The sequence below is a fragment of the Anser cygnoides genome, chromosome 19 (genome assembly GCF_040182565.1).
Source record: "Anser cygnoides isolate HZ-2024a breed goose chromosome 19, Taihu_goose_T2T_genome, whole genome shotgun sequence".
NCBI classification, from domain to species: Eukaryota; Metazoa; Chordata; class Aves; order Anseriformes; family Anatidae; genus Anser; species Anser cygnoides.
In genome coordinates, this window is record NC_089891.1 from 3120590 (window position 1) to 3133050 (window position 12461).

Sequence of the window (12461 nt, forward strand, 5' to 3'; positions counted from 1 at the left end):
TCGTACGTGTTACGTGCTCTCGGAGGACAGCAAAGAGAGGAGAAAACTCGGAGAGCAGCCTCCCGATGGGGCTGTGGAAATTTCCTCCAGGTCCTGCGGCCAGGCTGCGGGCAGTTTGCTGATGTGAGCGGGGAAAAAGCTGAGGTTGGGTCCGGTGCTGGGCTGCCGGCGGTCCCGAGGGAGCTTTACACCCCTGGCAGGCTGCCGGGGGCTGCTCCGGGCACAGCGGAGATCCGTGTGCGCCAGGACGGGGGCAGGAGCCGGGAAAATCGGGAATTTGGGCTGGGTCGGGGGGGTCGGGGGCAGCCCGAGCACCTGGGCGGACAGACGGACGGACGGAGGGACGGACGGACAGCCTGGCTCCATCCCACTGCTGCCGAGCGGGGCTGGCGGTGACCCGGGGGGGGGGGGGCAAGGAAGGGGGGGACACCCCCGGGGCTGGCGGTGACATGGGTGGGGAGGACACGGGGGGACCCATCGGCGTTGCCCCTTCCCCGCGCCCACCCCACCCGGCCCAGCCCGGCTCGGCTCGGCTCTGCCCGTCCCTCCGGGGGGGCGTTTCCCGGTCCCTCCCCCTCCGTGCCATTGGCCTCGGCTCCCTCCCGTCCCTTCCCCTCCCCGCTCCCGGCTCGGCCGAACTTTGCCGCGGCCGGCACCGCACGTGGGGGCCCCGCTCCGAGACCCCCACCCCGGCAGCGCTTCCCCGGCCGGCCCCGGGGGGGCGGCGGCGGCGGCACCGGCAGCAGCAGCATCCCCCCCCCCCCTCCCTTCCTCCTCCTCCTCGTCTTCCTCTCCCCCCCCCAACGGGGGATGCCCCCCTTGAAGCGGCTCCGCGGCGAGCCCCGGGGGGCGGCGGGGATGCTGCGGGGCTCGGCCCCCCCCCGCTGTCGCTGTCGCCGCTGCTGAGCGCTGCGGGGCGGCGGCGGAGCATGGCCAGGGCGCCCGGCCGCCGCCCGGGGGGAGCATGGCCGGGAGCTCGGCGCCAGCCCCCGCCGCCGAGCCGCTGCCCCGCAGCATCTTCAAGAAGTTCCTGGTGATGCTCTGCTCCCTCCTCATGTCCCTCTACGTCTTCTACTGCCTGGCCGACCGCTGCCAGACCCTGCCCGGACCCATCATCGCAGCCGGCGCCGCCTCGGAGGAGGAGGAAGGGGGCGGCGGGGGGTACCTTGGGGGCTCTGCCGAGCTGCCCCCCTGGCAGGCGGCTGCGGCGAGGAGGAAGCGGCTGCTGCAGCGGCTCAAGCAGCAGCAGCGGCGGCGGCGGCAGGAGGCGGCGGGGGCTGGCCCGGAGATGATGCCCGGAGCCGGGAGGAGCCGCCCGGGGGGCTCCGGCGGCGGCGGGGGCAGCGCTGCGGGGACCCCCGGCACCCTGACATCGCTGCTGGGGGAAGGCAGCAAGCGGCTGCCGCAGGCCGTCATCATCGGCGTGAAGAAGGGGGGGACGCGGGCGCTGCTGGAGTTCCTGCGGGTGCACCCCGACGTGCGCGCCGTCGGCGCCGAGCCCCATTTCTTCGACCGCAACTACGAGCGGGGCCTCGCCTGGTACAGGTACGGCACGGCGCGGCACGGGACGGGGCTGGCAGCCGTGCCGCGGGGCCGGGCCGGGCCATGCCCGAGCCAGCACTGCCCCCCGCTGGCCGCCGAGCCTCCCGGCCCCTTCCCCCAGCCCCGACCCCAAGCCTTTTCCCCCGCTCCCCCCAGCCCCGCAGCCCCCCGGAGCCCGCTTCTCCCCCCCCGGATCCCGCTCCCTGCTCGCCGCCACCCCAGTCCCCAAAGCCCCAGTCCCCCCTCTGCCCCCGGTCCCCAGCCCCCAGTGTTGCTCCTGCCTGGGGATGCTCCCCTCGCCCCGGGGATGTGAGGGGGATGCTGGCGGCTGGGAGAAAAGCCCCAAACCTCGGGTCTGTGGATTTGGGAAACCCGCTGGTCGCCCGAGTCCCAGCCGAGCCACCCCTCGCACAGCATCCTATTGCCGCCTCTTGCCACCCGCAGCCTGCGGACACAGCCCCTAGAAGCACCTTTCCCATATTTCCCAGGCAAATGTTGCAGCAGCCCTGTTATGGGTAACCAAAGCCATCAGTGCCGGGAGCACAGTCCCTGTGTTCACCTGCCTTAAAAAAAAAAAAAAAAAAAAAAAAAGGAAAAGTAGCTGGGGTTCTTCTTTCAATTAATCAGTGTTTGGTTAAACCAAAGAAAGGTGTCCCTTTTAAAAGAAAGCAAATGGCAAGGCCAAGGGGCAGCGTTGTCATTATTGGTGTTCAGATGTCTTCCTCATGTGTTTTAAAGTTAAGAGGAGCATATGCTGGTAGATCCCTGCGGAAAGGATTGCTTAGGGCGCGGGAGAAGCTGCTCTTGTGCATAGTGAGTGTATGTTTGTGGCTTTCGTGAATGCACAAGCAAAAAGGGGAGGATTTGGGGTACCCCTGGAGCTCGTTTTGCTTTCAAGTTAAGCCCCACTATTAGCAGAGAAGAGAGGCTGATTTTGGCTCAGCTTGTGGTGACAGTACTGAAATGTGGAGTAGGATAGTACTGACAGTCCGAGTGTTTATGTAAAGTCTTAACACGTGGAAGCGATGAGCCTCCTTGTGTATCCGCCGGTGTCAGGAACGCGCCGGGTTTCTGCAGGCAGCAGAGTGTGGGTTCTCCGAGAGGAAAGATTTCCTTTTGTGTGGGCTGGAGCTGTCTACAGAATTATATTTTTAGTGCGCACTTATCCAATTTCCACATGCTGACCCTGTATCAGAGAGGAAATGTTTAAAAGGAATCTGCAAACCTCAAGAACTTTAATCAAGCCTTGACTTTGAAAAATAAACACATGGCATCGGGGTGGCATCTACTGAAATTTATGGTGGATATGCAGAGAAGCTCATTTATTGAGGATGTTCTCGAAGCCCCAGGGAGCCTGCAGGGGTGGGATAGCCCTGATTGGGTCAGGAATAGGTGCCTGGGCAAGGAGAGCAGACCTAGACAGAGGAGGAGCCACGGGCATTTAACGCATAGTGCGGTCCTCAGCACAGGGGATTTAATTTTCCAGAGGTTTGGTCTTGATCTTGCAGCTCTTACTCATTCGAGGTGCTGCCCTGCAGGCTGTTTGTGTAATCATTATGTTTTAGCATTTGGTACATGAGTGCTCCCATTAATTGCTGCAGTTTGTTTGTGCTGGTATTTGATGTACTGAATTTCACCATTTTTTATTAGCCCTGTGGAGGCTGAGGTACAGTGAATTCTTTGTATGGGATTATTCCTTTGAGACCTAATCTTGCCAGCTTTGCTTGTATGAGTAATCTTTGCTAACGCACACAGTCCCGTCGTGATGGCAGAGCTGCGGTGTCGACCCGCTGGTAACCGGTGACCAGCCCGTTGTAAATACTCAAAAAAAAAAAAAAAAACCTCTCTCTCTCTCTCCATGGTTTTTTTGTAATCTTCCATGAGGGTTCAGTGCCGGGGAAATCACCAGATGTTTGCCAGGGGTCCTGATTTCTTATCTTTGGCATCAGAGTCTTAGGTTTCATGTGCCTTTCTGTTTCCCAGCAGTCAGACTAAACAGCATCATTACAAGGTATAAACACTTGGGTTTGCTTTCAGCGCCTGCAGGAAGCCGGCACGGCCGGCAAGCGCCCTGTCGAAGGGAACAAAACGCTCCTGGCTGTTTGCAGTGACACAGGTTGCTTGTTGGCTGCTCGCTGCGGTTGACACCGAGCAGTGGGGACGGGGACCCCAGGCTTGGTCACAGGTCCCTGAGGAGCACGGGGCTGGGCTGTCACAGGGGTGCCACCTGCAGACATCGAGGCCATGGCTATGGGATCTTGGGCATGAAGGGGACCGCGGTTCCTCCTGGAAACAAAAGAGCATCCCCAGTGCCAGCTGTGGGATGCTGTGCGTGGTGCGGGATGACCGGGGCGATGAGCCAGGGCTGCAGCAGCAGCGCGGTGTTGCCGAAGCACCACTTAGATGGCGGTGCCTGGAGGTGGATGGAGGTGGGAGCTTGGCTCGGGGGAGTCCCGGGGTGCCCCAGTGCACAAAAGCAATCGACAGTGCTGTCCGTTAATCAAGTGGAATAATCGCTCCCCTTTTAGCTGGCATTGTGTCTGGGCAGGAAGGCAGCTGTCCTACAGAGATGCTGATTTAAAAAAAAAACAATCTGAGTGATTTAATTTGGTAAGTGTGACACCTCTGTGCTCGTGTGTGGGTTGAATATCAAGGGAAGCTGTGCGCCGAAAGCAGCTTTCTCTGTTTCGGGGTTGTAAGTCTCCTATTCGTACGGGGACAAAAGGAGGGAGGGGGCAGCCCACAATGCTCTCATTGACTTCCCAGCACAGAAATCGCTGCTTCAGCCCTGAACAAGGCTATTGAGCTCCCAGAGTTCAATAGCAGGTGAGCATGTGTTTTAACAGTGTTCAGCTGCCATCCCCCACCCCTCGTACGGCTGTATACAGCCTGGGGACAACTCCAGAATGGGGGCTAATCCAGTCAAGTGGGGAAAAAAAAAAAAAAGGCCGGAATAAAAACAAAATCTGTGTTTGTGGGTGACATTGCAAGTCTGGCTGGTTCCCTCTGATCCTTTGTTAGTCTCGTGCTGATTGAGCTGCCTGTTGGAATGTCATTAGACTGTCAGTCACCCCAGAAACATTTATTTCATATGTTTTAATCTCCCTGCCTCTGCAGCACCAGTGCCAATTCCACCAGAGCGAAGCCAAGCTAATGTCATTAGATTACACCCGATCCAGGGGGAGATGAAAGGTGCTTCAAAGTTACCCCGTCAGGTTGGGAGTTTAAGCGTTGCTCCTCCCTGGTGCTCCCAGAGCTGGGGAGTTCTCTGTCTCCTAATTAATGTCCTCTTGGGATTTTTCTCCAAGGCTTTTTTTTTTTCCCTTCATTTTTTTTTTAGTCTAGGCAACCAGCGATGCTTCTGAGTCAAAGGGAACAGAGAATGTCTCAGAAGAGGTCTGGGATGGAGAACAAGGAGGTTTGTTTGAGAGCAGGGGGAGCAGCTGTTTGCAGCTGCATCCCACCTTCTGGTGCACTTTCCCAGCCCCAAGTCACAGTGAAATCGGAGCCCAGGGGACAGAGGAGTTGGACCACTCCTGCAGTGGTGGATGGCCTGGAGGTCCAGGGGCTTTGTGGTCCCCGTAATTCAGCAGCACCATCAGGGAGTGCTTTGTATTCCTGGAAGTGAGCAGGGGTGCGTGGGCGTGGGGGACAGGAGGGCATGGATGGTGGCAGAGGAGACTTTGGGGAGCGAGTACAGTTTGTGAACAGCAGAGCAGCCATCAGGAGAAAGGACCTTGATGCAAACATCTGTGGGAGGGAGCTGCTGTAGCAATAGTCACCTTGGAGTGATCTTATCACCCAGCCTTGCAGCCTCTGCAAGGAGCACCAGGTCTTTGGTGGGGCATTCAGAATGTGCCCTGCCCAGGACGTGGCTCGTGCCATTCAACACTGAGTTTGAGTGGTTTTGGTTTTCTGCTCCCTGGTAGGTGCACGCCTGCTTGTAAGCAGTTCTGGTTGAGCAACTCCTGCTCCTTGTCCTGAGAACATCGCGTCTCCCAAACACATCTGAATTTCTAATAGCGTTGGGCGCAGCCTGCAGCAGTTTCTCTGAAAATTGCAGCCTTGGACAACCACATGCTAAAGATGATCAAGGTCCTTGTTTATTTATTAACTGTGTAATCAGATATCTTGTACTGAGTTCATTGTGCCAGGTGCTGTATAAAAAAGGAACAAAAGATGGTCTTGGCCCCAAAGCACAGATAATTCAGTGTAAACAACAGGTGGAGATAGGCTGAGACAGGCGCAAAGACAGCGTTGGTCTCCTGGCCAAAGAGTTGTTATAAAAGGACTGTAACTGGTTCTGATGCTCACGTGCTTCACTGCTGCCTCTGGGGGGGGATCTGGACTCAGATACTCCAGGACATTTTGGTAAAGGTTTGAAATAGTTTGAAGGTTGCACTCTATGGCTTGGCTGATGTCTTGGTGTGCCTCAGTTTGCCCATCTGTAAAATGGAAGGGATGTCATTGCCTTGTGCCACAGGGTTGTGTGTCTGTGATACCTCTTTCCAGAGATAAGGTGGCATTTGGGCTCTGAGCTTCTTGTGCTATTCTGTTGGTAAAACACCACCCCAAGCAGATGAAGCCCACCAGCCCTGCTGGCAGAGGTCCTGAAGCCCGAACACAGCCACGTTTAGGGCCAGATTCACTGGCAGCTCCCAGCTCCTCTCGGTCCAGCCAGGGACTGTCACACTCTGTGCTGTGTTTGGCCAGCTGAGAGCACGCTCTTGGGTCACAACCACCCCGTGCAGCAACACGGGCTCGGGAACATGGCTGGAAAGGTGCCCTGGGGGTGCTGGTCTGCAGCCGGCTGCCCATGGGCCAGCAGCGTGCCCAGGTGGCCAAGAAGGCCAGTGCCACCCCGGCTGGCCTCAGGACCAGCATGGTCAGCAGAGCAGGGAAGGTCTTGTACCCTCGTGCACAGCACCGGTGAGCCCGCACTTCCAGCACCACGTTCAGATTTGGGCCCCTCAGCGCCAGAAGGGCACTGAGCTGCTCGGGCCTGGGCAGAGGAGAGCGGCAAAGCCACGAAGGGGCTGGCAGAGAGGAGCTGGGGGGAGCCGCTGGGGGAACTGGGGCGGCTCGGTCTGGAGAGGAGGCTGAGGGCAGGCCTCACAGGCCTCAGGCGGCAAGTGACGGGATGCAAGGGCACGGCCTCAAGTTGTACCAGGGGTGGGTTACATTGGATATCAGGGAGAATTTCTTCACAGACAGGATGGGCAAGCACTGGAAGGGGCTGCCCAGGGAAGCAGTGGGGTCCCCATTGCTGGAGGTATTTACAAGACGTGGTGTAGTGCTGGGATGCCATAGGTCAGGCTGATGGTTGGGCTTGATGACCTCGAAGGCCTTTTCCAACCTAGGTGGTACCATGGCTCTGAGGTGATGAGAGCACCAGGGAGGCAGCTACAGAGGGACCTTTCCCTGTCACAAGTGGCTTTCAGTGGCTATGTCCCCACTAATCTCATGGTTTAGGAGCCTTAGGACAGCCTCTGCTCGCCATCCCCTCGCAGCAAGGTGGAGTGCCATCTAGTGTACATGCCTGATGGCACCGTCTGGACGTGGCATCCCAGTGACATCAAAGTGCAAAGAGATGGGGCTGGGCTCTTTCCCCTCTTATTCCTTAAATAAACCCAAAAGTGTTGTTATTTTTGGAGGTGCTTTTAGGTGTTTTGCATCCATATGTATTACTTTTGTTTTCTGGTCAGGAAGAAGTTCACTTCCAGGGTCTGTGTCCATTCCTGATGATGGGATGAGTTCCCCTGTTGGCGTACAGGGAGAAGTCAACCCCATTCCCATCAGCAAGCATCAAAATAAGTCATTAATATTTTACTGGACTCTTTTCTCTGCAGATCCTATGGTCTACATGAGGAAGTTCAGAAGTCTGTAGGCCCTGTCCTCCTCCTCAGCACATCTTCACGCCCCGGTCTCTGGTTGCAGGAGGCTGGAGGGGGACGGCACTGTCCTCGTCCACCCCACAGCTCTGCCCAAGCCCTGGGGCACTTGGGTCTCCTTGCAGCTGGGTCTCCCCCGGCCCTGCCTGCTGGTGCTGAGCAATCTTGAAAATATGGCCTCGACTGTCCAAGATTTTGTCAGTTAAATTCATAGAGCCGTGCCTCGTGAAAAGCAGTGCGAGGCTCCAGCTGGCTGGGGCCAGAGCCCATTTATGGCAAAAACTGCGATGCTCTTCTGAGAAGCAGCGAATTCACCCTGCTTATAAATCGCGAGTCCTCCTTTGAGGTCAGATCCTGCAAATCCCAGCCCAGCAGGCAGCCCTCCCTCCTGCCATCGGCTCCGCTGCCTTTGGGGGCTCCTGGCAGTAATTAGGTCAGGTCTGGGGTGCAGGACCGCTGCGCCGTCCCCACCAATGTGCCCGCTGACCGCAGCCCAGCTAGGATTTCACCCCGACCTTTTGAAGTCTCTAATAAGAGCAGTTGGGTCTGGGGAGGGGGAAGGGAGCTGGGTCCTTTCCAAAGAGTTCAGAGCAACGAACAAGTGATCAACAAACCTGAGAAGAACCCCCCCGTGCTCCCTCCCTGACATCTGCATTAAAACTCCTGAGCTGCTAATTACGCTTTTCCCCTGGAGAGCATTGAGGTAACCCAAACTGCCTGCGCAGTGAAACAGAAGAGGCTGGCGAGGGGGAACAGGGGCCGTTGCTGTGGCCATAAATCTCTGCAAATTCTCATTACGCGCAGGTATTAGGGAAGGGAAGCAGATTAGGTTGCAGTTAAAGTTACGTTCCTAGGGCTGGAGGATGTGGTTCTTACCCTGTTACAAAGCCCTGTTGGGTCAGTGGGGCTGCTCGTGCAGGGTCTGTAGGACCAGGGCCACCCCGGTGTCCTGGCTGCTGTCCCTGCACAGTCCCCTGCCCAGGAAGCTCAGGTTTTTGTGGTTTGGAGTAAAACACGCTCACCCCAAGCTGCACCCGGCTGAACCCATGCGATTCCCCAAGGGGTGCGTTAGCAGGACAGCATCCACAGAGAGAACAGAGAGAGAGATGCTCGAGGAAGTGAATAATTCTCGGTGTTTCTTTCATCAAACATGATTCTGCAGGAGGAAATCTCTCAGCAGAAGTAATCACCGCTGCCCTTCGTGCATGGCAAGCCCATCCTTCTCGCTTCCTGGAGGAGATTCATGACCTGCTCTTTCTGCTGCAATGCCATCTCTTGCGGAGATAAAGCTCCCCACCGGAGCTCCCCTGGACTCAGGGCTGCTGCCTGCTTTCTCATGGGAGATGGAGGAGACACTGGGTGTAAAACCTCACGTGGGTGTCATTCCCTCTAGGGAGCAGCTTCAGCTAGGTCCCACTGAGCCACCTCCTGGAGCAGTGTCCCCTGCCCTGACCGGTGGCTGGGAGCAGTCGTGTCCGCAGCCTTCCCCTGGGGAGAGACCTTTAGTTTCCAAGGCGCCTGCACTGTCTGAAGCTGCTCAGTTTTTATTATTATTTTTTCGTCTGGCAGGACATTTCTCTGCTGAAAATTTCAAAAAGTCAGGGTGATTTGTTCTGACATTTCCAGCTGGAAAAGGGCACCCTCCTGGATCCTTTGCTTGCTGGGGGAGCCTTTTATGGGAAAATATCAAAACCAATTGTTTTGACTTCCGTGTTTATCTGATGGTCTATATGTGTGTGTGCATTCACACGCGCATCTTTGAGCTCCAAAATGTTGCATTTTGTCATTAACATTTCATTTTCACTTTCATGTTATTGTATTGTAACATTTAGCACCATAGATGAGCATCTTTCAACATTAGTGAAATGCCTTCGCACTGTCTGACCTGAGAAGTTTGGGAAGCCCTTTTCTGGGGAAGAATTCCCATGTTTCTGCTCAAGGTAAAACAAGCAAGGAGGCGCCTGGATTTTCCACTGCAGGGAAGCCCTGTGTCCTGACCCCTGCAGCACAGGATTAGCGAGAGAAGGTCTCTGCTTCGCATCTCAACAGGCTTTGGGAAGCTCCCTCAACCTGTCTGAGTGATGGTGAGCAAAGGCCAGGTCTGTCCCAAGCCTCAATTTCCCTGCCTGTGGAAGGGGCTAGCTCACAGAGTACCAAGATCTTTGCTAAAGCTGCTCAGCCTCAGCACTGCAATCGCAATGTGCCATGATGCCACCCCGCCTGCTTTCTCTGGGCTCTGCCTCCCGCAGGGAATCCACAGGAAGGGACTCAGAGAGAAGGGATTTAGTGGGATGTGCACGCCTGGGAGCCCCCAAAAGGGCCAAGAAGGGGAAAGGACTTCCCAGCCTGACTCAGATGCAGAGCACAGCTGTTAAATGAGTCTGACCGCCTCCAGCACCATGGGTGTGGGCCCCATCCCTCCTGGTGGGATGTGGGCAGCAGCCCCATGTGAGCACCCAGCAAGCAAAGCCTTTGGGTGTGGATTTCAGGGCCTGTGCCTCTGCTTTTCATAGGATTCATCTGCTCATCGCTTCCTAATTACACGCGGGGTGCTCGGCCAAGTGACAGCAACCTGCCGCCTGCAGCTGATGCCCGGAGGTGTCCCCGTTCCAGACCCCCATCCGTGCAGCCTGGTGACTCAAGGGGCTGTGGCAGTGACGGAGCCACGCAGCAGCCATTGGCCTCCCCTCGGCTGTGTTGGCCAAACCCAGCAGCACTGCAAAAGCCCACACCTGGCTGAAGGAGCCTGTGTGACCTGCTGAGCCCTGGCTGCTCCTAGGGGCTCTCCGGGACATCAGGGACAGTCGGGTAGAGGAGTCCGGACATCTCGAGGAGGTACAGGACAGCAGGCTGCTCAGCTTCTTTGCCCCACAGCTAGTAGGACCTTCGCTTGCTCCCCCTTGCTCCAGGTGTAATTTAAACCCTACTATTCATCTTGTAGGAATTTGGCTTGGACTCTCGCCCAGTGACAGCCAGCTGCGAGGGATGGAGGTGTTGAGGAGGTGACAGCCACCCTGTCCTCATGGGGGACCTGAGCAACGGGGCCCTGGAGCCCGTCAGAGGGATGGGGGCAGCAGGGGACGTGCGGGGCTCCCAGCTGAGCTCCAGAGCCCTGGCGGCCTCAGGCAGAGCTGCCTGGGGACCCCCGGCCTCATGTCGGGATTGGGTTTCCTCTGCAGAGGGTGTTTCTATAGGGATGCAGGGGAGAGGTGAGAGGGGCCACCATGTCATGCTTCACCTCAGGTTCCTTTCTCCCCTCCATCTGGATTCACCTTGGCGTCTGTGCCTGGGATGCTGGTTCTCCCTGAAGGCACTGATAGTCTTGCTGGCTGGAGCTGCTGGGGACACGGCTCCTTCTCTTCCCCTCCAGCCCTGGGAGCTTCTACCAAATTCCCCATGGCCAGACCTGGATGAGCGCCCTGATGGGTCCCACTCTGCTCCTGGTCACCCTCACGGCCACCCTGCCCTGCCAGGAACCAGATGGAGCCTTCCCTTTCCTATACACATCCCCAGTACAAAGCCAGGTTTATCAGACTGGTGAGTTTTGCAGACTCACTGCAGTCTGTCTGTCTGTCAGTCTGTCTGTCTGCATCTCACTGTAGCCGATCCCATCATCCACACACTGCAGCTCCTGTTTTCGGAGCGAGTCCTTCCAGCCTGAGTCCTGCACTGCTGACTTGGGCACAGCCCCCCTGCCGTGGATTTCCAGGAATGCCGTCCTGAACGTCTCCTGCTCAGCAAATCGTAGCCATCATATGTTTAGGGGAAAAATTGGATTTGCCTCGTAATCTAATCAATGTTAAATAACAGTAATTCTAACTCCGCGGCTCTATGTTTAAAGTGCAGTTGGTCTCCGGGGATCATCGGAGTTATTTAATCTAATGAAATCACCATTACTGGCTAATGAGGGTGCACCACGGGGATGCCTTTCCCGTGAAAGAAAGCAATGGTTAAATAATTGGCAGCCAGGGCCGAGCATTCAGCAGGGGAAACTGGGCAGGGTGCAGCAAGATGAAGGGTTTACCTGGCAGGGACCCGGAGCTCTTTCGCTGCCTCTCTGATATCCTCCCAAGGGCAAGTGTCATTTCTCGAGCTGTGTCATGGTGAGCAGGTCCCTCCTGTCCCCCTGGCAGCCCTGGGACACACTGGTGCCACTTTTTCCCTTTTTCTGGCCCAAGTAGGAGTTACCTTTTTTAACACCTCAATATATCCTCCTACATCGCGCTAACTCCAGCAGGTTGCTCTCCGCATTGGCTTTCCCTGTCGTGGTCCATTTTTAAAATGTTTTCCCCATAATTTGCCATACTTCTTCATTAAGTGGTGCTTCCTTATCTCCTCTTAGAAGGAGACAGGATGTGTTCAGGGCAGTTTCTGAGCGGCCCCATCAGTTTAGTCCCTGCAGCCCAGGCCAAGCTGCGTGCAGCCGGTGGCTCTCCTACGCACTGACCGTATTGTGTGCAGATAAATTGGAGTTCGGGCAGCAGCGGGCAGGCACTGTGCTGCTGTCAAATGTCAGCACGGCCACATCCCACGTAACCAGGGGAGTGTTCCTTCCCCATAGTGTGTGCTCTAATTTCCCATTATGATTTCTTTAATAAGACTGATACTTACTGTACATTGCTCATTTGCTGCTAAAATGGGAACCATTAGAGCAATAAGTGGCAATTACCTCCTGAGCGTGTGAACTGAGCGCGGTGCCTCCCCGAAGGAGGGGGCTGAACCCTGCCTTCTCTGAGCAAACACCCACAAGCTGCACAAAGCTGCAGGGCAGCTCGTTCGGGACAGCTGCGGTGCCCGCAGGAGGGTGCTCAGCAGCCTCCAGGTGCAGGATCGCACCCCATGTCTGCTGGGAGCAGAAGCATCTGGCTTGCCGGCGGCAGCTGATGGAGATGAGGATGAGTTGTGGCTCTGCACATGCCGCTGAGCTACCTGGGGATGTGGTCCCCGTCCTCTGAGCAGCTCGTCCCCAGTGAGTGGCTTTTCCTTGCAATGCAGTTTCCGTGCTGAAAGTTTTTAAAAAGAAAAAAA

At 56.6% G+C, this 12461-nt stretch overlaps 1 protein-coding gene across 1 annotated transcript in view; it reads left to right on the plus strand.

Moving 5' to 3' along the window:
• The first annotated feature begins 634 nt into the window (after positions 1-634).
• HS3ST3A1 (heparan sulfate-glucosamine 3-sulfotransferase 3A1) overlaps positions 635-12461 on the plus strand; it is a 30964-nt gene continuing 19137 nt past the window's right edge. The window contains exon 1 of the mRNA XM_066980334.1: positions 635-1545. Within this exon, the coding sequence (XP_066836435.1) occupies positions 965-1545 (581 nt within the window). The 5' untranslated portion in view covers positions 635-964. The remainder of the gene's footprint in view (positions 1546-12461) is intronic.